The sequence below is a fragment of the Aquarana catesbeiana genome, linkage group LG04, assembly GCF_042186555.1.
Source record: "Aquarana catesbeiana isolate 2022-GZ linkage group LG04, ASM4218655v1, whole genome shotgun sequence".
NCBI lineage: Eukaryota > Metazoa > Chordata > Amphibia > Anura > Ranidae > Aquarana > Aquarana catesbeiana.
In genome coordinates, this window is record NC_133327.1 from 591,970,663 (window position 1) to 591,995,426 (window position 24,764).

Below are 24,764 nucleotides of genomic sequence, written 5' to 3' on the forward strand. Positions count from 1 at the left end.
CACACTATACACATACATGTATACACAGATTTATACATACTGTCCCTGGTTTTACTGAGGCTGGCAACCCTGATGGGGCCCCCTAGTGGCCCAGGGCCCTCGGGCAGTGCCCGAGTGGCTCAATGGTCAGTCCACCCCTGCCTCTGCCCCCAATGGCTAGAGAAGTGGAAAACTTTAAGGTCCCTGTATAAGTCAGCTCACACATCTATGCAGAAAAGCCAGTGCTTTGCAGTCTCAAGATTAATTGTTTATGCATTTTACATGTAAACGATCAGTAGGGAAACTATTTTAGAGTGGGTTATGTTAGCATTTTCTTTTATGTTAATGTTAAAGAGAAATGTGGGTCCTTTTTGTACTGATAGTCTTCCTCTATAGCCTTCACAGTTCCTCCAAGGTTAGGCCTCCACCCAGAGCAAAGATTAATGTCATAATGTGTTGTACTACCAGCAGAAGGTTGAGGCAAGAACTAGCATGGATGGCATTCACCAAGATTGTAATTGCAATAGTTGTGAGGATTTGTAGGACAAAATACCAAAGCACCTAGAGACCCTGTCACCAGACCATTCATTTTAGCAAAAACTTTTGCGTAAGATTTACAACGAAAAACCCCTAATGTAAGGAGCTACCGGTACCATGACAAAAAATGTATTTAAACGTTTGGACATTTTATTAAACCATTTCACATAAAATGAGAATTAAACGCAGAAAAAAAGAACAGGGAGAAAATGATACATTTTGGCATGTTACAAAATGCACACAATCGTGGTACAGCATACAATATATCCCTTTTTATGGATAGATTTTCCCCAAATATAGCTTCTCTGGGTCTCCAGCAGGTAGATGTCTTTTATGCATTTCACGGGACAGTGCCCTCTTCAGGAAGAGACTGATACCTTTCTCTATACTTCTACACAAATAGTATCACAAATAATATAACACCCATTTCCTTGAGGAGATATGCATGTTCTAATTTATAAATCCTCCAATATAACGGCAGAGATCACTACCTATTCATGCGAGAAATGAAAATATAGATCTAAAAGCAAGGATTGCCTGAACAAATGCCACTTGTAGACAAATGAACCCCTTAGTGCCTCTTAAGTAGTAGCCACAAGAGGACAGACTAGTTTCTATAAGGGATTAAAAGCGACCACTCTTTGCGGAAGGAGTAGTGAAGAGCACCTAGAGGCTTCATAGGATGTGGCAGTTGGCCACGGAGTAGACCTTCGAGGAGATTGGCATGGGGGCTGGTTGACAGAAGTCGACAAGTGTAATCTATTGAGTGTTGTCTGGAGTTCTTTTGTTCTGCTGGCATATTGCTTCTCTTGGAACGTGAAATGGAGAGCAAAAGGAAATGCCTAGCGCCACTGCATCTGATAAGCTGTAAGGCTCTACAGCTGCATCTTCATAGCTTATTGCTTTACGATAGTAAGCGGTGCTATATCTCCAAAGAGCTGGTAATTGTGTCCCTGGAAGCAGAGTGATTCTTTTTACCAGGCTGCTTGCAGAAGCCGTTCTTTCGATCTATGGTAGTGCAGCTTTATGATATCCCTTTGGTGGGCCGTTGGGTTGCCGATGCACCAACGCCCGGTGCACTCGATCAATCTCCAACCATGCAATAGGTATTGCTGGGAAAACTTTCTGAAATAGCGCTGAGTGCTGCATTAGCATGTGGTATGTGGGCAAACAATGTCTACACTAGCGGGTGTAGCTGTTGTGTGACCGGGCACTCTGTTTTTAGACTGCCTTCTCATGGACATTGTAGAACTTCAGTAGTGAGCTGCCGGGATCCACACATGCGCACCCATGCTTTACTCCCTCCACACCACAACTGCTCTATTCAAGCCCCTTTCAAAGATCAGTGTATCAACTGCTAGGGATGGAGGAAGGCTCTCCCCTCCCTCTTGCACAATGGCAGAACATTTCATAATTTTTGGAAATATCTAGTACTTCTATCCCATGTCCAAGACATTGGAGATAAAGGACTACACACTGTACGTATGTATATATACATAGCATTACTAAGCTTCACCAGTTAATAACTGCAGGTGGGGAATTATTAGATTAATTCCAGGTATTGATATTTTATACATGGGGCTCATGCACACTGCAGCTCCAAAAAAAAAGCTGTTTTTAGAGGCTTTTATTTCAGCTTGAAGAAGCTTGTGCTTTTTTGTGCTCTTGTGTACACTTTTATTCAGCTTCTTTAAGCTCCTTTGAGCTTTTTTGAGCATACGTTTTTGTTTTTTTTTGTTTGTTTTTTTCAAATCCTTTTAGATGGGTTTTGTTTTAATTTTTATTTTTTTTTAAAGAAAATACTGTTATGTAGTGCCAACACACTGTTTCCTAGGGTGACAACTGTGCTTAACACGGTTGTCAGCCTAACACTGCAAGTGTAGTAATGGCAGGGCTATCCAGTTAAAATAAAGAGGAGTGGAGGGGGTGAGGGGGGGAAGAAAAGGAATGCAGCCACCACATCTAAGGACCAATAGGCTGTAATACCATACATTTTTGTCCTTGGGTTTAGATGGGTGTTCAGAGTTATCTGCTGCAGTCATGATATGACAACCTTCCTGGACCTCTACATAATGTCTAAGAGCCAAGCAATTTTTATTTTTAGAAAGGTCATCTGTGAGGGCCTCCATATTTCTTAGTACTTTTTTTTTTTTTTATTTAGCTTCTGGTTGAGGCAGGATTTGAATTGGTTGTACTGCGGACACTGCAAAGTTGTTCAGCATTGGTTACCACCTTTGCAGCACTAGCTAGCGTCCTCTGTTTGAATCCCAACCAGGACATTACCTGCATGGATTTCCTCCCACACTTCAGACAAGCTGAAGGTTAAATGGCTCCTTTCTAAATTGGTATGTATGTATAGGGGCCTTAGATTTTGATAATGTGCTGTATTGGTTAGGTTGGCTCCTTGCATTGTTTTCATGACATTGTGCTAGCTCTTTCTTGCTGTGTTCTGGCTTAGTGCAAACTGCTCTTGTACTGATGTCATGAATTCCTTGCGTGTTTCACACTGTGCCCTGGCCAGGCTTGGCCTCTCACTGATTTGAAGCTGATTAAGTCCTTAAGGCTCAGTTCACACTGGTGCGCTATGTGATACAGCATATGATTCGCACTGCAAATCACATGCAATGTCTGTGCGATGCAAATTCGCATCGCATTAGAACCCAACTCGCACAGGACCCTTTTTTGGTCCACACCAGAATTGGATCGCATGAGTTCACATCCATGCGATCCAATTCCTGTCCGAATTGACAGTTTGCACTGCAATATGCAAACTGATTTGGGGGTGTCCTTCACTTTCTATTGACACTCCCAGCAGTTTGCATAGTGCAGTGTGAACTGTCTTGCGAGTCAGTTGCGATTCGGGAACTCGCAGTGGATTTGCGGGGTTCCTGCATTGCACCAATGTGAACCAAACCTTAAAGTGATTGTAAGGGTAACTTTGTTATTTAAAAAAAAAAAAAAAAAACATATCACACTTGCCTCCACTGTGCAGCTCGTTTTGCACAGAGTGGCCCGAACCTAGTCTTCTGGGGTCCCCCAGCGGCTCCTCCCCGCATCAGATAACCCCCTGGGAGAAGCGCTCTTCCGGGGGATTACCTTGCGGGCGCTCTCCTGAGTCCATCATTCAGCTTCCATAGAGGCCGAATGTAGGACTCGGCCCCGGCACTCGCGTCATTGGATTTGATTGACAACAGCGGGAGCCAGTGGCTGCTCTGCTCTCAATCTATCCAATCAAGAGCCAGGAGCCTGTGGCGAGAGAGACAGTGCGTCCCCGATGACTGAATGAAGGGGTTCAGGTAAGTAAAACTAGGGGACCGGTGATTGCCAGGTGGTTTTTCACATTAAGGTGAAAAAACACGAACCTTTACAACCCCTTTAATGGGGGAGCTTGGTGAATTTTTCGTTCGTTCTTTCGTTTTCTCTTTCTCCTTTCTCTTTTTCTCCTTTCTCTTTTTCTCGAATCGTCTTCCAGGGCAGCATCCGAGAGATAGGCTCCTCCTCCCTAAAACAGGAAACACATTAGTCCACCATTATAAATTTCACAGTCTTACCTGTGTGCCTCAGTTGTTTGTGTTTCCTCCGGACCCACAGGAGCTGCAAGAACGTTTGTTATTTTATTTTCACCTGTCTCTGTGCTTGTTGCAGGAGACCCCCTGCCAGCATCCCATACAGCCCAAGGGGCTTTGGGAGGGCGAGCAGGCGCAGCACTGGGCAACATTGCTCAAAGCCTGAGATTTCGCCCCTACTGAGGGGTCTGCAATCATCCCCCCAGGCTGCAGGAGGACTCTGTCATCCCCACTCCATGCCGCTGTTTAGGCCTGTGTATGCTTCCGCAAGCACCCCCCTCTGGCTTTCCGCAGAATCTGGAGCCCGCCAGGGGGGATGGATACATGCATAGATGGGCGCCGCCGCCGCCGACCGCTGCCGAAAACCTCAGCAGCAGAGGGTCTAGCAGGGAGGGTTTTGCACCTTCTAAATTAGGTCCCTGGTGGCTGCGGCTGTCCCCCCAAACGAATCCGCCGCTCTCCGGGCGGCGCAGCAGCGTCCTCACCGCCACAGGCCGCTACAGGAAGTCGGGGGTGTACCAAGATGGCGCCGAGGAAGTTCCGCTTCCGGGTTGGCGGCCATTTTCCCCGTAGTCTATCTACTGCGGAGATAGAGCAGGGACACCTAGGGGCGGGAAGTTTAAAAAAAAAAAAAAAAAAAAAGAAGAGAAAGAAAACAGAATACAAATAGCAAATTTGTTCAATGCTACCCTTCACTACCAGCACAATTACTCTACAATACAGCGGCATGTGCAGGTGTGTCCACCAACCTGCACGGGGTCAGCCGGGGGCGGGGCCGGAGCTTATGCAGGAAGCAGATAAAAAGGCCTCTAAGCAGAGGATCCTGGTGGCTGATCATGTCTGACGCTTCCCCACCCTGCCCTGCAGATCCTGCAAATCAGGACAGCTCCAAGGTAAGCCAGAATATTCTTGAATTATCTCTGTCTTAACCTCTTTACTGCCTATCTACAGGCAGTTCCTTTGACCACCTAAACTCACGGGGTTTTTTTGTTCTCTATGCTCGCTTGCAGGCAAAGACCCCTGAGGAAAGGAAGGCTAAAGGCAAAACATGTGCCTCATGCAGCCACATGCTTTCACCAGATTGGAAAAAGCCCCTGTGTCAGAAATGCTTAGACAAAATGGTGGCAAAAGAATCACAGGGATTTTTGAAAGACCTGCTCAATTCTTTTAAGAAAGAAATTCAGAGCACCATGGCACCACTACGCTCAGCTATAGAGAAATTAGAAACGCCAGCAAGTGTCGCTCAGGCCAGTATCCCATCTACCAGCGGAACACACATTCCAAGGGAGAACAAGGTACAGGCAGAACAAGAGGTGGATTCAGATGAATCTGAACAATCTGAATCAGAAGACGGTATCTGTTCAGACTCAGAGGAGGAAGATGACACGACAGACTGCAACCTGTTTCCTTCTGAGGACACAGACAGTCTTCTCAAAGCCATCACTGACACTCTAGGCATTAAAGAACAGAAAACCGCAGAACTCACTATGCATGACAGAATGTACAAAGGGCTCCAGCCCAAGAAGCCAAGAACGTTCCCGGTACACCAAACACTTAAAGACATAGTCAAAAAGGAATGGGAAGACCCAGAGAAAAAGCTTTTCATCCCCGCCACAATCAAACGCAGATACCCGTTTGCGGAAGCAGACACCAAAACCTGGGCTAAATGCCCCAAGGTGGATGCCTCTCTGGCAAAAATCACGAACAAATCGGACTTGGCTTTTGATGACGCAGGTACCCTCAGCGACCCCATGGACAAGAAAATAGAAGCTCTCCTGAAAAGGGCATGGGAAGCAGGGGCGGCAAACCTAAATCCGGCTATTGCTTCCACCTGCACAGCCCGAACCTTGCTAATCTGGCTAACCCAGCTGCAAGATCTATTGGAGAACGACACACCCAGGGAGGAACTAATTAAAACCATCCCCACACTAACTAGAGCGGCAGCTTTCTTGGCAGATGCTTCAGCAGAAACTGTCAGAATATCCTCTAGGACCACGGCACTACTAAACTCGGCCCGCAGAGCCCTGTGGTTAAAATCCTGGGGGGGGGGTGCACCTTCCAAGAACCGTTTATGTGGCATACCATTCACTGGAGACCTACTGTTCGGTCCCGAACTAGAAACAGTCCTGGATAGGACTGCAGCAAAAAATAAGGGGTTCCCTCAAACCAAGAAGAGACAAGGGAAGGCGCCCTTTCGGCATTTCAAGAAATTCAATAAGCCAGGGGCAAAAAAGCACTGGGTCAACAAAACAAGAAAGGCAAAGGTGAATTCATCCTCAAGCCTAATACCCAAAAGAACAAAAAACAATGACTGCCTTCAGGTGGGGGGCAGATTGGCGGCTTTCTCCCACCAATGGGAGGAGATAACAGAAAACAAATTCATACTACGCACCATAGCGGACGGTTACGCAATAGAATTCTCCAACCGCCCCCCAACCAAATACTTAGCGACCATGCTACCCAAGGACAGCAATCAAGCAAAGGTGTTTCTAGAATCCCTACAGAAACTATTAGATCAGAAGGTGATTTGTCACGTTCCCCAAGAGGAGGAACAAAAGGGCTTCTACTCACACATCTTCGCAAAAAGAAAACCATCAGGCAAACTAAGGCTGATACTAAACCTCAAACCACTCAACCGAGGAATAAGATACAAGAGATTCAGAATGGAATCTATCTATTCAATCAGGAACATCCTACCACAGGAGACATTCATGGCAACACTAGACTTACAGGATGCCTAACTACATGTCCCCATAAGGAAGGATCACCAAAAGTTTCTAAGGTTCGCAATCCAGGGGCCAGCAGCTACGCTGCACCTACAGTACACAGCTCTCCCCTTCAGAATCTCCTCCGCTCCAAGAATATTCTCAAAAATAATGGCGGAAGCGCTAAAAGGTCTAAGACAGGAGGGTATTGGAATAATACCATACTTAGACGACCTCCTGTTCTTTGCGGACTCAGCAGCAATCCTAGAAAACAACCTGCGCAAGAGTATGATCTATCTGCAAAACCTGGGATGGTTAATAAACGCAGAGAAATCGCAAATGATCCCAAGCCAGAGAGTAGTGTACCTGGGATACGTGCTGGACTCCAGACTGTCAAAAATTTTCCTAACAAAGGAAAAAGACGTAAAAATGACACAAGCAATTACGTCCCTGCTAAGGAACCATTCCACAACGATCAGGCACGGAATGTCCGTACTAGGACTGATGACGTCTTCCATTCCAGCCATCACCTGGGCACAAATTCACATGCGACCCTTACAGAACTACATTCTGTCCCAATGGGATGGCAGGCAAGCATCCCTAGAAAAATCCATTCCCGTCCCCGCCACAGTCAAACAAACACTCTACTGGTGGCTCAACCCACTTCGGGTCATCGAGGGGCGCAGATGGGCTCAAGTCAATCCAGTCAGCATCACCACCGATGCAAGCGCCCTAGGATGGGGAGCCCACATGGAAGGGCGGTTCTCGCAAGGGAAATGGACACCCAAATGGGCACAAGCCTCCTCAAACTTGAGAGAGCTGAAAGCTGTGGGGGAAGCGCTAAAAACCTTCAAGCCAGCATTACAGGGGAAGGATGTAAAGATACAATCAGACAACGCAACAACAGTCGCATACCTAAACAGACAAGGGGGCACAAAATCCCAAAAACTGATGAGACTGACACAATCTATCCTACTGTGGACAGAAGTGAACATAAGATCGATATCCGGTATTCATCTAAAAGGAACAGACAATACAGTGGCAGATTTCCTGAGCCGGAAAACGATAAAACACACGGAATGGTCGCTAAACCAAACAACCTTCACTCAAATCACCCAGAAGTGGGGAATACTCGAAGTAGACCTATTTGCTTCCAGGGCGAACGCAAAATCTCCGATATTTTTCTCCCTGGACCCTACAGATGGCAACAGCGGGGTGGATGCTTTCAACCAAAACTGGAAATGGCATCTGTGCTATGCATTCCCTCCAACTGCCATAATCCCAAAAGTAATCCAAAAAATCAAGGCAGAGAAAACAACAGTAATACTAATAGCACCACACTGGCCCCAGAGAGCATGGTTCAGTCATTTAAAAAATCTCAGCATACAACCTCAGCTGACACTGACGGACCGCCCGGATCTACTGTCACAAGGCCCAGTCAACCATCCGAACCACAAAATCTTGAAGCTCTCGGCTTGGTTACTGAGAGGGTAAAACTCCAGAACAAAGGCCTGTCAGACAGAGTAATCAACACCATCTTAAACAGCAGAAAGCCGGTAACGAGAGCCATCTATGAGAAAATAAGGAAAAAATTTGTTTCTTGGTACGAAGACAGACCAATCTCCAACGGTGGGATAATTCCAATAGTTTTGGACTTCCTACAAGATGGTGCAGACAAAAACATATCACCAAGTACCCTGAAAGTACAAGTTGCAGCACTTTCCTCGGTCATGGATACTAGACTAGCGGAAGACCCGCTGATAAGACGATTCCTCATAGCTCTTAAAAGATCCAAACCAGCCAAATTGTACAAAACTCCCACCTGGGACATGGGCACAGTACTTAAGGGCTTTCTTTCCCCTCCGTTTGAACCTATCGAGGACAGCTCAGACAAAAACCTCACGTTAAAAACTGCGCTCCTTCTGGCCTTAGTATCTGCCAGAAGAGTGAGTGAGATCCAAGCTCTATCTTCAATAGAACCATACTGTCTAATACATCTGGACAAGATAATTCTCTCTCCAGATCCGGCCTTTCTACCCAAGGTCTCTTCTACATTTCACAGAACCCAAAACATCGTCATACCCTCACTTCCAACAACCATGGATAGTAGGAAAAGAAACATTTACAGCAAACTTGATGTAAGGAACACGCTCATAGCGTATCTCGAAAGAACAAAAGAATGGCGTAGAACGACCTCCCTCTTCATCCTCTATGCAGGAATCAACAGAGGGAAACAAGCTTCAAAAAGCACCATCAGCAGATGGATAAGGATGGCCATACAGATTACCTATAAGGCACAGAATCTCACTCCACCTAGTGAAATCAGAGCGCACTCAACTAGAGCCTGGGCAACCTCGGCCGCAGAGAAAGCAGGGGCAACTCCGGAGCAGATCTGCAGGGCAGCGACATGGTCGAGCTTCAGTACTTTCGCTAAGCACTACCGCATAGACCAGCTGTCTGACCAAGACCAAGCATTTGGTCGTAAAGTGCTCCAGTCTCTAACCCCACCCTAGTAAGTATTGCTTGATATATCCTCTCGGATGCTGCCCTGGAAGACGATTCGAGAAAACAGAGTTAGGTACCTGGTAACTCTTTTTCTAAGAAGTCTTCCAGGGCAGCACTAGTTCCCACCCTTGAAACAACAAAAACCAGGTACAGAGGGGGAGCTTGCAGCTTACAGGGAATTCCTTCGGTGCTTTAACATAACTGAGGCACACAGGTAAGAGTGTGAAATTTATAATGGTGGACTAATGTGTTTCCTGTTTTAGGGAGGAGGAGCCTATCTCTCGGATGCTGCCCTGGAAGACTTCTTAGAAAAAGAGTTACCAGGTACCTAACTCTGTTTTCTCCTTTCTCTTTTTCTCCTTTCTCTTTTTCTCCTTTTCTCTTTTTCTCCTTTCTCTTTTTCTCCTTTCTCTTTTTCTCCTTTCTCTTTTTCTCCTTTCTCTTTTTCTCCTTTCTCTTTTTCTCCTTTCTCTTTTTCTCCTTTTCTCTTTTTTCTCTTTTTCTTTCTCTTTCTCTCTTTCCTCCACCAGCCTCCTTTTTGGGGCTGGGCTCCATCCATTCAGCAGTGGGAGTTGGCTATCGGTGTGACAGAGGGGCAATTACAAGAACCAATCTCTTATATGGCTCTCCCTGCAGCCGCTATCTCCCTCCCGCTGGCTTTCAGCTGCCGCAGGAAGAGCCCTATATAGGGAGAGCCCCTCCTCTCCCACTGGCCTTCAGCAGCTAAAGTGGGAGCAGATCCTAATTTGACAGGTGTGTGTGGAGGGGTAACTGTGTTTACTGTGCTAACGTTTATGAATAAACAGGAACCTCTGTACAGAGTGCTTTCTGTTCATTCACTGTCCAGTGCAGCTTAGGTGGCAGACTTTTATGTCCTTTTTTCTGTCTCAAAAGTGAAACTGCAGGGGTCTGTTTACACCCCTGTTATTTCACCAAAGACCCACACCCAAAAGCATTTTGAAAAAAAAAAAATTGTATAAAAAAGGCTTTTACGCAGGGTCTCCGGCCCATACAGTGTGAATAAGTTCTAATTTGACAGGTGTCGGTGAGTGGCCCTGAATGTTCAGAGCTGTACTCCTGCACCCACACACCTGTCAAATTAGGATCGGGCGAGAAGGGGTTAAAAACCTTCTCTGCATTGAGCACATGCTCTTACTAGTGAAAGGCACTAGAAAGGTGTATATAGATTTAAAGTGCACTTTTAAAAAAAAAAAAAACATAATGCAATTTCTTTGCATGCAGAAAAATGTGCATTTATTTATTGGACTTTGTAAAGCATTGCATCCCCGTTCAGCAGATCATGTGTGACATGCAGGACTTCTGCAGACATATCTGTGTAGCTGTCTGCTCGTACCTGGTATGGGCAGCATATACACACTGACAGGAATAGAGATTGAGCTACCAAAGCACTCAAAAGTGTTATGGTAGTTTATTGAAACTATAAGACAGCCAAAAAGGCTGACGGTACTTGTAGTGTCTATAGGCAATAATGAAAAAATTAAATAAAGTTCATTCAGTATTGCAGCAGCGCTGTATGCCCCAAATAATTAGGGCCCCTTTTCTCAGTCAAGTTCATTGAATGTAAAAAATGGAACAGATGATGAAAGTCCCACTAATCAATATTGCCGTATTCTGTGAGGGCAGTTAATCCGTTCACCAAGCGATACACCACGTGTTGGGACCCCCAATGAAAAACGCACTCACCAGAAATCCAGCCAATATGAGCCTTGATTAGTAATAGTTCATCTGCACCACTTTCCAAACGACCACCAGATGTCCGTTTTTACTCTCGGTAGCTCCAATGAAATATATGGGAGAAATAGAATGTCCACATAGAGTGATACCGCTAAAACACTTTTATTAAAACACCCCCCTTTAAAAACATGCGTACCAGATAATCTATAACAAAGAGCAAAGAAAAGCAAAGTGCACTGTGCCTGTTGCGTTCTTTAATGAGAGAAGTGTATATCAGGAGCGCTCACTGTGTGTGACTACAGCTACACGCGTCCTGATTCTTCCTCGGTCGATGGAGCGCATGCGTCACTTCCGGTGCGTCACGTCCCTGACGTTTCGTCACTTCCTGGACTTCTTCTGAGGGCGGTACTTGTAGTGTCTCATTCACAGACCACTGTGAATGAATTACGTGGCCAGGCGGGCAGAGCCCCACACAGCCACATTCTTTACAAACAGTGACAATGGGCGCACAAAGAAGGTGCCTGCTCGCTGTTACTGGGGAGCACAGGTTGGGGAGAGTCTGCAGCTGCTGGAACATGTTAGATGTTCCACCCCAAATACGGATGGAACATGTAACCTCTTCCAAAACGTGAGCTTATCCTTTAACCAGTAAAATTGATGTGTCTGCTTCTGTGGGTGCCAGGGCCACTTCGAATAAGATGATGTACTTAGGCCTCATGCACACTGGGTTTTTACCCAGCTCCTCTAAACGCTTTTTCTCCTGGCAAGAGAAATGCTGCATAAAAAATCACCCGTCTAAAGCCGCATTTTGCAAGCACGTTAAAGAGGTTGTAAACCTCCATTTTCAAGTTGTACCTATAGGTAAACCTATGAGGCTTACCTATAGGTACAGTAAATATCTCCTAAATGTGCGCTGTTTAGGAGATATTTACTTTTGTACTGTGCCAATGATGTCATCGGCGCATGCATTCACTGTAAAGAGACGGCGTTCCGTGACTGGCGGCTCACTCATGCGCGGGAGTGACTCTGATCAGTCAGAGCCGGAGTCACAACTGCGGTGTGAGAGAAGGTATTTGTCTCCATTTAAGAAGAAAAAAAAAAAGGCATACACTATCGTTAATAGCAGCATAATCTGGAGGGAAGACATGTATAGTCACATTGTAGAGTCACTAACACTAAGTTGTACAGGTACCGCTGGACAGCCATGAGCACAGCTTACCCTAAAAATGAATGGGGCTACAATGCACATGTTCATTATGAAGAGGAGCAGGTTAGATGAAAGATCCCTGGAGCAAGGAAGAAGCTTCATACTATTCTAGATGGGCTGCAATGGGGGGGGTTATTGGTGGAAAAGTTTATTAAAAGACAACTTTACTAGTGACGTTTGTCCTTTTACCACTGGATAGTAACAAGTGCATTCTAATGTTAAAACTACTGTATAGCCATAGCAGACCATGCAACTTACTGTAAAACCCATAAAGGGATACTCAGCGATTTTTGGCTACCTAGTGATTTATTCTGGTAACCACTGACAGGCAAATGATTGTGTTTTAGAAACTTATATACATCTGCTCTGAAAGCCATATTATTAGGGCTGTTATTGATTAAAATTTTCGTATTCGATTTAATCATTTTTTGTTTTTGTTTTTTTTTTTATTTATTAATCGACTAATTTCGATTAATTATAACGCACATACAGATCCAACTACTTTTAGCTGATTTAGCACCGTTGTTATGGCAATGGCCGAAGCCGAACATAGCGGGGCATGGCTAGGACGTCACACGTCATAATCGCAGCCTCGCCGTGCCCACAATCGCAGCCTCGCCTTGCCCACAATCGCAGCCTCGCTGTAGTCAGTGCCTGTGCCTGGATTACACAGTCTGCGGGCATCTCCCGCTGTGTGTCTCGGAGTGGAGTGTGAAAACTTTGGCCGCGCTGTGAGAAAAGTCTTGCCGCCCTCCTAGATCAGCTTGTGTGATAGACAGAACACTGCGTCTATCACACGAGCTGATCTAGGAGGAGGACGGGACTTTTCTCACAGCCCTGCCAACGTTTTCACACTCCGCTTGGAGACGCACAGTGGGAGATGCCCGCAGACTGTGTATGACATATAGTGGAGGAGGAGGGAGCGGAGCGCTGCAGCCACAGCTTGGCCCAAAGCGGCCCCAGGGCAGGCAGCCTACCGATCAAAAAGATTAACAATTAATCAAGGAATTAATCGTTAATTTCCGCAGCCCTACATAATATGGATCATTTTAAGGTAGAGATGAGAAAGGCAGGGGGCCACCTAGTGGTAAGGACCAAAGTATCCCCCTATACCTTGTTCTCTCAAGTTCAGTGACCATGATCGGTAAATAGGACGACTGTTTATAAATCCTTTATTGAACAAAATCTCTTCTAATACACAGGAGGTGTAATAAGACTTTCATTTTTAGTTTTTGGAGGAGAGCATTTTTAAAAGCATACTTTTTATTTTATTTTTTGTCTATCTGTTGCACAATTTGTGCTTTCGGTCATGTGTCGTGTTAATTAAATTCAATAATTCAATCGCTAATTATTTGTTACAAATTCAAATATTCAGTTTCTTACAGTAAGCATTGACTCGCCTAGTGTCTAGTCATTGTATTACAAATGCAGTTGTTGCATTACAGAATTTCCCTTATTCAGCGGTACTTTTAGCAATACGTAGTAATGCGTAGTGGAATTTATATATGAAGGGGTGGTGTTCTCTTGTCCTTTTTAGCCCATAGCACTCAATTGGATTCTTTATTTCATTCACTGATACAGCATTGTAGTCTAGCTGTTACTGGTAACTTGAAATGTGTTTTTTTTTTTTTTTTCGTTTTTTTTCCCCTTAGACCTGGCATAGACTTTGATTTGAGGCTTGTAATACTTAAAGTGGAGCGCCGCCCAAAAGGGAAAGTTCCGCTTTAGGGCCTCCTCCCCCGCTCCTGTTTTAAAATGGAGCTTTTTGGGGAGGAGCAGCTACAGTTTTTGTAGCTGCTGACGTTTAATGTTTTACATAGGAGACTGGAGCTCCTCTTTAAATCTATATTTATTTATTTAGATATCCATCTCTCACTTCCATGAAAGCAGACACAACCCAACCATTGTATATTGTTATCTATCTGTAAATGGATTTTTTTATAAATATATATTTAACTTTTTTTTTTTCTCTTCTTGGCAGGTATGAGAAATGAATGTTGGAAGGAGAAGATTAAAATTGGTGGGGATCTTAATGATGGTAAACTTCTTCATCTATGTCATTGTCGAAGTTTCAAAAAGCGACAGCCAAGACAAAAGTGGAAAAGGTCAGGTTCTCTTGCCACGTGGCAAATTCTGGAAGAAATATACAGCAAGCAATGCTTATTGGAATAGGGAGCAGCAAAAGCTGGACAGATTGTACAATCCAATACTCAACATGCTCAACAATGTTACAGTGGAAGAGATGGTGTCTTTCAATGCAAGTCTGCTGAACTCCTGTGAAATGGATACAAATATAACATCTGAAATAAAAGACTTTGGCAGCTTGCCCGACAGATTTAAGGATTTCCTTTTTTATTTAAGATGTAAGAATTATTCCCTGACTTTGGACCAGCCGGATAAGTGTAAAGATAAGCCCTTTTTGCTACTGGCCATAAAGTCCTTGACGCCACAGTTTGATAGACGACAAGCCATACGGGAATCTTGGGGAAAAGAGATAAAACTAAACAACATGACTGTTGTACGGGTGTTCCTTCTTGGACAGACGCCAACCGAGGACAATCACCCAGATCTTTCAAGTCTGATTAAATATGAAAGTGATATGTACAATGATATCCTCCTTTGGAACTATAGGGATACTTTCTTTAACTTGACTCTTAAAGAAGTTCTCTTCCTGAAGTGGGTTAGCCATTCCTGTGCAGATGTCCAGTTCATTTTTAAAGGAGATGATGACGTTTTTGTAAATACCCATCAGATCCTGGATTACTTGAAGATGTTATCGGCAGAAAAAGCCAAAGATTTATTTATCGGAGATGTGATCAAAGATGCTGGTCCCCATAGGGACAAGAAGCTGAAGTACTACATTCCTGAGAGCCTTTATGAAGGCTCCTACCCACCGTACGCTGGTGGTGGAGGCTTTCTCTACTCTGGCAATCTGGCATTAAGACTATACAATGCCACTTCTAGGGTTCTCCTTTATCCTATAGATGATGTATATACTGGAATGTGCCTTGAAAAACTTGGGCTAGCTCCAGAGAAACACAAAGGGTTCAAGACATTTGATATAGAGGAGAAACATAGGAATAACATTTGCTCCTATTCTAACTTAATTTTAGTCCATCCCAGGAAGCCTCAAGAAATGATTAAGATTTGGTCACAGTTACAAGACTCTAGTTTAAACTGTTAGACAAAGAGTGGAGGCCTTAGGCCTTGCCGAAGGAATTCTCATTTTTGCACTGCTAATGTTGTGCGAGCTTGTGCTAGGAGTACATGTCTTTGTCACACAGAATGTTTCCAAAGACTTTGCTTTATGTAACCAGAGTCTTTGCTTAGCCTGAAGTCTGTTAATATTTATGGTTTTTTTTTGTTTTTTTCGTTCTGATGCATTTGGTCTTAAGTTATAGTTTAAAAATGTACATGTATGGACAGGATTTCCAGAAGCTTTTACATACGCACACATTTTGTGTTTATTTGAATAGCACTTCCATTTTAATGGGATCACTGGTTTGCCAAGTTGCCTAATTTCCATGCAAGAGAATTGTGCGAGCCATAGATATATGTAGAAGTAAAAATGATAGGGGTTGCAGTACATACGATGTTGGAGTTTTTAGCAGACCATTATCTTTATCAAGCCAATTATAAATGAAGGAAGCAGTATCCTTTACATACATGGATCACGCAGGCATGGGGACACAAGCATCATCTTAACATCTAGACAACAAATTACCCTTTTTAAAGATAAATGATACATAGAAGCGTACAAACAAACATTTCTTCATCAAAGTCCATGAAAAAAAAAAAGTTATAGTAACTACTCAATCCATACAAAGATACAAATCACAATTATCGTGGTGTACAGAGAATATGTATCTAAAACCTATTCCTTTCTTTAGGAGCTGTATGCAATCCCCACCTCTAGGGTTTGGGAATATGATCAATTGTCCTATAACGGAATTGTGTGGACAGTTTAAAAAAAAAAAAGTCTTGCTTCAAAGGAGGCATATCTTGGCTTGAATGCTGCAAGGTTCTAGCTCTCACTATTTTGTGCTTAAACCAACATTTAAGCTACGTGGGTGTTCTATTAAATATACCAGATATGCAGACTGGCGCATCAAAAAGTGAGAGCGAAAATTGTATGGAGCCCTCATAATTATGAATAACAGGTCCCTTATCCTTACCTGGGCATTCAGAATAGTTTAGGCAAAGATGGGAACCCTTTTTTTGTTCATATTCTCATCGCACACATTCCTGGATTAAAGGCTCATCTGTAGTGGTTGCTGCAGTGATCTTCGGCTGGACAATGGATATATCACAGATAAATACACGTTTACCAACACACCATGGATCTCGAATTGTAGTCCAAAGCTTTTATTGCAGAAAGATCACATCACAACAGGATAAGTGCAACATAAAGGAGCCACACAGGACCCCTTCGTCTGGCATACAATTCAAGATCCATGGCCTGCTGGTGTATATGTGCATTTATCAAAGATGGGAACCCTTATTACAAGTGCCAAGTAATGTAATAGGTTGTGTTTTGACTGGGACAAAGTCTGCCCCAATCAGACTGTCCAGGGTCTGTTTCCTACGAAATGCCTGCATCTTGAATGTCAATTGCAATGTATTCTCACATATGTGGTACTGGCAGACAAATGGTGTTCTTCTTTTGGTATATGCTCAATTTTCCTAGTTTTAGCTCTCTGTTTCTTGTTCTAAAAGTATATTTGGATAATCCCCTCTTTTTCAAATTTCTGACACCTCCAATTGACATATATGTGTTTTAGCCTCCTTGTTAACTATTCCCAACACCCTGAGCATTTTTTTTTTATTATTTTTTAATTTTTTTTTTTTAATGCAGACAATAGATCTTAAAATAGTAGGGGGGATGAAAGCCCTAATATGAAAGGAGTTGATTACGATCAGTGGTTTTCTCCAAGATCAATTGGTAAAGTGGATCCAGACAGTTGTGCAATGGTATCCAAAATAATACGAGTGTGATAAGTAATGTAGTATTCTCCTCAGCCATGTTTATCTTGTCATGAAATGATAGGAGGGACTCACAGAAATATGCACGCATTCATTAGCAAAAAGATGTAACAAAAAAGTACTGGTCACTTTGTAGCTTCTTTCTTTTTTTCTTTGACAGACACCAAGGTCCATTTTTAAAAAATGTTCACATTTTCATTTTTGGCAGTCTGTTTAGAGGAGTGATCTACCCAAATATTTTAGTTATGTTTCCCTGTGTCGCGGTATCATTGATGCCTGAACTACAGTTGGCTAGTGTTTTTGTTCAAATAAACTTTGTGTAGAAAACACTAATGACGCACACTTCTTGTTTTGCCATGGCAGCAGACCTATAACTATGGAGGTATGACTATTGATGGACCAAGGCTTCAAACCACAGGTTCTTTTTTCACCAATGGGTGGTAGCGTGGGGTGATTAATGTAAAAGGTTTAGGTGCCTTTCTGTTCCAATCCCTATCTACCAGCTAATTTATATCATGCGGCAACTGCAAGTTGCTTCTTGACCAATATGTCCCTTGTGCTGCTATCCCAACTCCTATTCCCCCACAGTGATTTTTCTCTCAACTGTATCATAGGTGAGCATATAGGTTATCTGGAAGGACTTGAACCTGTTGTGTGAAAAGGAAAAGTTAGCTGGAAATAGCTGGAGTTGGGAGCAGAGAGAGTCTTTGGTTTTAAAATGTTTATCTGGGCCAATAAATTCTGCAATGTGTCCCCTTTTTTTTTATATTATTATTATTATTTTTTTTTTTTTTTTTTTAACACTTGTTTAGACCTGTTACGGTCACTTTATGAAGCTTGATTATATCAGAGGAGTTTGTTCATATATGTGTTTTTTTTTTTTTTTTTTTTTTTTTTTTTGTAATGGCACGGCATGCTGCTTGAAAAATACAACTAGAATATTTGTACAGAGTTGAATTCTGCTGTATAATATATGTAATACAGAACCCTATAAATTTTTAAGTTATATTTTTTGAAGGGATGGGAGGGTGAAATGTCAGGGTTTGATTGGAACTTGGTTTGCAAAGTGCATGCTAATAACGAGTGTAGGAAAAGGGTAAAATAATCACACTTGTAGCATGATCGCGTGACCTGGTTCTTCACCAGTGGCCTTTTTTTTTTTTTTTTAAGTGTACCTGTCAATATGAGATATTTTAAAACCTATCAGTATATAACCTAGTGATGTGTATACCTGTTTTTGAAGGAAGCTGGAGGATAAGAGCATTTTGCCTCAGTACCCAGAAGGCTAATGTTAATGTGTTATATATAAGCCATCCATTGCTGATCTCCCCTTGTGTTTACCCATAGTTAAAATGGTGACTTTGTTTAATTTTTTAATATGCCTTCAGGCCTGGTTCACACCTATGCATTTTTTTAGTGCATTTTCAGTTTTTCATTCTAACATGGTTTCCTATAGGTCACGTTCACATCTGTGCATTTTATTGAATAGGCCAGGGATTTGCATTTTGAAAAACTCAAAATGCACCTGGAATATGCAACTTGCATAGGTGTGAACCAGGCCTCATCACAAATTCAGCATTTTAGCTCTAATTAAAATTATTTGCACGTTGTGAGCAGTGTAACCTAATCACATGTTTTTATAACCCTTTAAAATCTGTTCTTCAACAAAATCTGAAATGTTACTGTGATTGACACTTCACAAAACAATTTATGCTTGTTTTATGGGATTACATTTATTGTTAGAAGAGCCAAGTCAGAAAGTGTGAAGTCTCCAAATAGCTGCACACTTTTAAACAGTGATTCCATTTGGAATGTTAGGGCCTTTTATACACTGCTCTGTAGTATGTGTTTTAGATGTGTTTCCTGTGCGTTTTTCTTTAAAAAAAAAAATGTCTTTTGACTGTGACTGAAACGCAAATCGTGGTGCGATTTGTTTTTTTTTTTTTTTTTTTTTTTTTTTGTTTTTTGTTTTTTGTTTTTTGTTTTTCTCTCCGCAATTTCAATGGGAATCTTTGGTGTGGCTTACAAAACCAGACCAAAGATGCAGGAGTTTGTTGGTAGTGGTATGAAGAGTCTCATAGGATTTAAAGGGAAACATTTTTTCTTGTAAGGTAAAAATGCAGGAAAAAATGTATGAGTGTTAAAGGGCCCTTATGAGGTCTGTTCTGTCCAAAGTATTGGCATTTTGTGTCTGCCCCGTTCTTTATTTGCATTATTGCTGTAGTTGGAGTGCTTTCCACTCATCGTTAAATGAACAGCTTGTTCTGACGCACAGGACTCCAGCATTAGAACTTTTTGGTGCTCTTAAGTGACACGTCATTGTAGGTTTTGGCAACGGGTCAGAAGCTAATATGGCAGCCTTGTAATATGACTTTTGAAAAATTAAAATAGTCTGTCACACTCTATGTAAGTGAAGGTGTTCTGCTCTGTTGAGATGATATGACATTTCATTAATAAAAGCAGACAATTTAATTATTTTTCACTAACTTGACTTCCGCAATGACAGTTTCCTTAAGGAACTAAGGTACAGACTACCAGTGCTGGGATAACGGTGCTTTTTATGTACTGCTACATATGCATACAGCAACGCATATTTGGGGGTAAACCATAGTAATCAGACACTGGGGTTTATTTACGAAAGGCAAATCCACTTTGCACTACAAGTGCAGTCGCTGTAGATTTGAGGGGCACATGCAAGGAAAATAAAACAGCATTTTAGCTTGCACATGATTGGATGATAAAAGCAGCAGAGCTTCCACTCATTTCAGATCTACCCCTCAGATTTACAGCGACTGCACTTCCAAGTGCACTAGTAGTGCAAAGTGAATTTGCCTTTCGTAAATAACCCCCACTGTTTTCTAACCAGTCCACTTGCCTTCTTCTGCTGACCCTCAGCCAGCAATGCATTTGAGAACTCCGTAGTCAACAGTCTCTCAGCCATTTATGGCTTTTATCTAATGTCTGTGCGCACATTTACTTCTTTAAATACAGCGGTTTCCAAGTCCTAAAGAAACGTGGGATTATGTAATTTAACCAAGTCTCCTACATTTTGTAGAATTTAGTTTACAGTCTAAAGTGACCAGAGCTGGAAAGAGTCCTAAAGCCTGGGCTAGACTGTGCTTACATTTGGAACCATTACTGTTCATGTCTGCAGAAGCAGTAGTATACAGGCTCCTGAACTGAGCATTAATTTGGTAAGTCATGTATATGAGTAAATTTTGAATAGACCACTTTTTTTTTTTTTTTTTTCCCTCTTCCTTTCCATGGTTTGCATTCACTAACTGCTAGTTTGTGTTACCACTTGTAAATAAACCTGTTGGCATCTAAAAATGGGCAGTCCTCATTCCTGACTGTTTTTGGAGGTGCACATTCTAGGTCCTTTCTTACTTGGGAAGTTAAAGACTGAACAAGCATATGCATGTCTGGTATCCTCAGGATCTTTAATACAGGTTTATATGAAGTCTTTTTACTTTCCCTGGAGGGTCCATCTTTAAAAAAATGAGTCTGCAATGGCAGCCTTCCCTTTTTAAGGTTAGATAGTCTTCTCTACCCATCTCTGCCTTAGCCTAAAGTTCTTTTATTAAAGCAGAGTTATACTGTAAAAACAGCTTGTCAATATTGTAAGAATGTGGCTGAAAGCCTTAAAAATGTATTGGTTTCAAGAACCTATTGCTGTGCTGGAACCATTAGCTAAACATGTGATCGCTGCCGAAAGGGGCTCAGGGAAGTTCTGATGATCAGAGAGGGCTGGTCAATAGCCAACTTTTACTGTATTGCAATAATCCTTTTTTTTGACAAAGCTAGCATGATCAGCTGATAGTGGGAAGCACTAATTTAATGGATTACAGCAGCAGGTTCAGTTTTTAAGGCATTCTACCACATATACATTAAGTGTTTAATTGTAGGTCTATACTGTATCAAGAAGTCTGTAATTTAGGTATGATTTTTCTACTAGTGAACAGATCAAAGCACATTGTAGCTGTATTAAAGGGTAGTCCTACTTTTATACAAAATGCCATATACTCCCGTGCCATACAGACATTCGATTTAGACAATTCCATCTTCTCTCTGGGCCAGACAGCTTTTCCATCCTTGCCCTTTTAATGTTTTGAAATCCATGTCCATACTGAAATCCCTGACTTGGAGAATAATATTCATTCCAGATGCATGGACCAAGCATGGTGGCCTTTTAAAGAGAAATTCTGTTTTGTGCAGATTAGACTTTTTTGTAAGCAGGCAACATGAGGCAGCATGAATAATACTTACCCCTGACTGGTAAAACCCCTCCCTTTGCTGCCGTAGGTGCCCAAAACCTGACCATGGGGGATCATAGGATACTGCACCTGCTTTCCACAGTGCAGTACTAGGAACCAATATACTTTTTTTTTTTTTTTTTTTTTTTTTTTTTTAAAGCAGTGCTCGGGCCGCAGTAAGGTCCTAATGCTGCTTTTAATTTGGCCCTATATTGTAAGTTTTGATGTCACTTAACAAGACAACGCTAGCCGCATTATGCTAATATCCCATTTATATGATTGTGCTGACTGTAAGCTCAATTGTGAAATATAGAACTATCATTAGTCATAATGATGGTTATTTTCAGCTCTTTTCTGGAAATCTATTCTTGGCAAATAAAGCATGTGTTACAGTTCAATGAATTGAGCCTTACAAATCTTACGTGAATGAATACTTTCTTGTGTACTCTGGTCAAAAGCAGCAGCCAAGGTCACTTATTACTGAACTGCTTTTATTTCCTTTTCATACAATGAAATGCTAAGTAAACTGCTTCATTAGCACACTTTTAAAAAGCCAAAAGGCTGGCCTCATATTTGCAGACTGTCTAAATGTTGGTATAGGTACTGTAGATGGAATTGGGCCTTTGGGTATGTGTATCCTCTTACAAAAAAGGTATTATGTTATTTTATGGCAGAGCAGCATTTGGTTACAAGGGTTTTCTTTATAAATAATAAAAAAAAAATGTTAATTCTACTTCTACATTTAGTTATCAAACAGCATTTAAAATGTACCTGTGTCCTACATTAGAGGAGTCAACCATTTGAAAGCGTTTAATGTTCATGAAAATGAAGCCATTTTGTAAATTAGGAACTACAGACAAAAGTGAGTAGGAGTCCTTGTTTTTACTTGAAGGATGAAGCCTGATTGGTTGCTCTACACAGCAGCTCTAATTTTTCATTGGTCCTTCGCTATCACTATGGAGTTATGGAAAACAAACTAGAGCGTCCTGATACAGAGATTAGAAGTGCGGTGTATTGTCCTGACACTTGTTCTCCATTGCCTGAAAGGGGCAGATGATCAATTTTTCATTAAAGTGCCAGCATGATTTTGCTTTGTATCCCCTCTTCAGTTACTATTTTATTTGTATTTATTTTTTTCTTCTAGTCACAGGTTGCAGTTATGTTGGAAAGAACCTTTTTAATTATCTGTCCTCCTTCATTTTCAGCCCTTTTATGGTGTGTGTGTGTGTGTTGGAATATAAGCTATAAAACATGTACAGCCGTATGTGGGGGGTATTTACAGTTTTTTTTTTCATACGCTGAGGCTGAAAAGGTCAGTCAATTTTAAACCCTGAATTTCACATCTTCCAAACGATATCTATTTTTTTTTTTTTTGTGTAGCAGTCTGTTTCTTGAAAGAAGTAAAATTTTTTTTTTTTTTTTTTTGTGTAATGTTTTATTACAACTACTGAGATTATTTAAACTACCAGATTTGGTCATTGAAAACAATGTTTTAAGCTGGGCAGTTTCTATAACATTAGGTTGGCTACAAAGCTGTTGGGTTTTATAAATTAGAAAAAAAAATGTATATAAAACCTCTATAAATATATATTCTCCAATTCTGAAACTTGAAGGATTTGGGATTATTGTTAATGCCTCCCACCCCCCATAATTACAGTGTACAGTACAACTGGTTTAACACACTCTGTAACTGAAATGTGTAAAAACACTACTCAAGTCATGTTTCTGGTATGCGGGGACAGTCCTGCATGCTGTGATCCATCCTGGCATTGCCAAAAACAATATTCCTGGTATGCTGGTCATGTGATGTTGACAAGCTTTCTTTTCCCCAGCTTTTGGCTCCCTAATGTCTGGTTTTCATATTTTGGAAGTCTGCAGAGGCTGGGAAGTATTCTCTCGTGCACTCATCACAGGATATTCACACCATATTGTGGACCAGGCAGTGGTACTAGCAGGTCTAGAATGTCATATATGAAGTTGACTGTCATGGAAAATTCATTTTGAATAACAGATGCACCTGTGAAGTAAATTCTGCCTTGGAGCAAACCTTTGAAGAAGTATCTGCTGAAATTTCTTCAGAAGCCTGTACTAATTGGTAAGTTCGTCTCCCGGTTTCCTTTAATGGTGACTTCTGCCAACTCTACACCACTACAGGATACTATAGTGATGTATGGATCGGCGAATAAACCATTAAACACAGCTTGGGATACATAGATCAACACTCCCAGAAGTGTTGACTTTTGTAGAAACGTCAGCAGCTGATTCACCTTCACTAAAGCAGGTTTGGTGGCATGGACAGGGGGAAAGTACAGTTGCATCTGTTATTTAAAGGGTTACTGCACCTCTTCAGAAGAATTGAAAAGGTGAACAAACACCCTACCCCACCACCCCTTGGTCCCAGCTGCTGTACTTATCTCTGTGTATGATGAACTGTCAGTGCCTATGCAGCTGGTTTCACGGTCAAGGATTTAAATCCCCGCTCCCCCCCCCCCCCCCCCCCATTCTGCAGGGCTTCCAGGATGGATCGGAGCGTTTCTCTGTGCTGGCACTGACCAATCGGAACCACTATCATCCCTCCCCAGAAACCCTGCAGAAAAAAGGCAGAGAAGGGAGATTTCAAATTCATGGACAGCCTGGTCATCATCCACAAGTATAGTAGTGGCTGGTGGGGGGCTTTTAGAGGGGTGGGGGTGGTGTTCACCTTTTTTCAACTTCTGAGTTTAAATTTTGAGCGTTTTTAAAACCAATATATAATGTTAATATAATAAAGCTGACGTGCTGTTTCTCAATTTCCAAGTGCCCATATTTCTATTTATTGAAATGTAAAAAAACAAACTGTTTTATAAATTTTGTCTATGTAGCACATTATTTGTACACAAGGCTTTTCTGTCGACTATTTAACAAAGCATGATTTATTTTTTTTTTTTTTTAATTGGCTGTAATTTTGAGTTTGAACATAGTCAATAAAAGCAAATTATTAATATTTTTCCCAGCAATGGCAAATATATATTCTGACTACAGTGCTCAAGAGTCTTTCTTTTTTCATTTTCTCCCTATCGTCCTTCCTCACCCTCTCCCTTCATCACACCACTATATATTGCAAAAGAAAACCTGTTTAGAGTGCTTCTCTGGAGTAACTGTTCATCCCATACCATCCAGAAATCATCCAATTTACACAATAAAGATATTGGGATAAATTATCCTATTTCCAGATCCCCAGTTAATAGCAACACAATTAGTTCACATGTCACACACTTTAACCTCCCTGCCGGTATTCCCGAGTGTGGCTCGGGGTGAGTTTTTCATTACCAAAAGCGGTAACCCCCGAGCCACA

General features: G+C 41.9%; 1 protein-coding gene across 1 annotated transcript in view; it reads left to right on the top strand.

Moving 5' to 3' along the window:
* B3GNT2 (UDP-GlcNAc:betaGal beta-1,3-N-acetylglucosaminyltransferase 2) overlaps window positions 1–21,846 on the top strand; it is a 57,128-nt gene extending 35,282 nt beyond the window's left edge. The window contains exon 2 of the mRNA XM_073628176.1: window positions 14,176–21,846. Within this exon, the coding sequence (XP_073484277.1) occupies window positions 14,185–15,378 (1,194 nt within the window). The 5' untranslated portion in view covers window positions 14,176–14,184 and the 3' untranslated portion in view covers window positions 15,379–21,846. The remainder of the gene's footprint in view (window positions 1–14,175) is intronic.
* The last annotated feature ends 2,918 nt before the right edge of the window (window positions 21,847–24,764 follow it).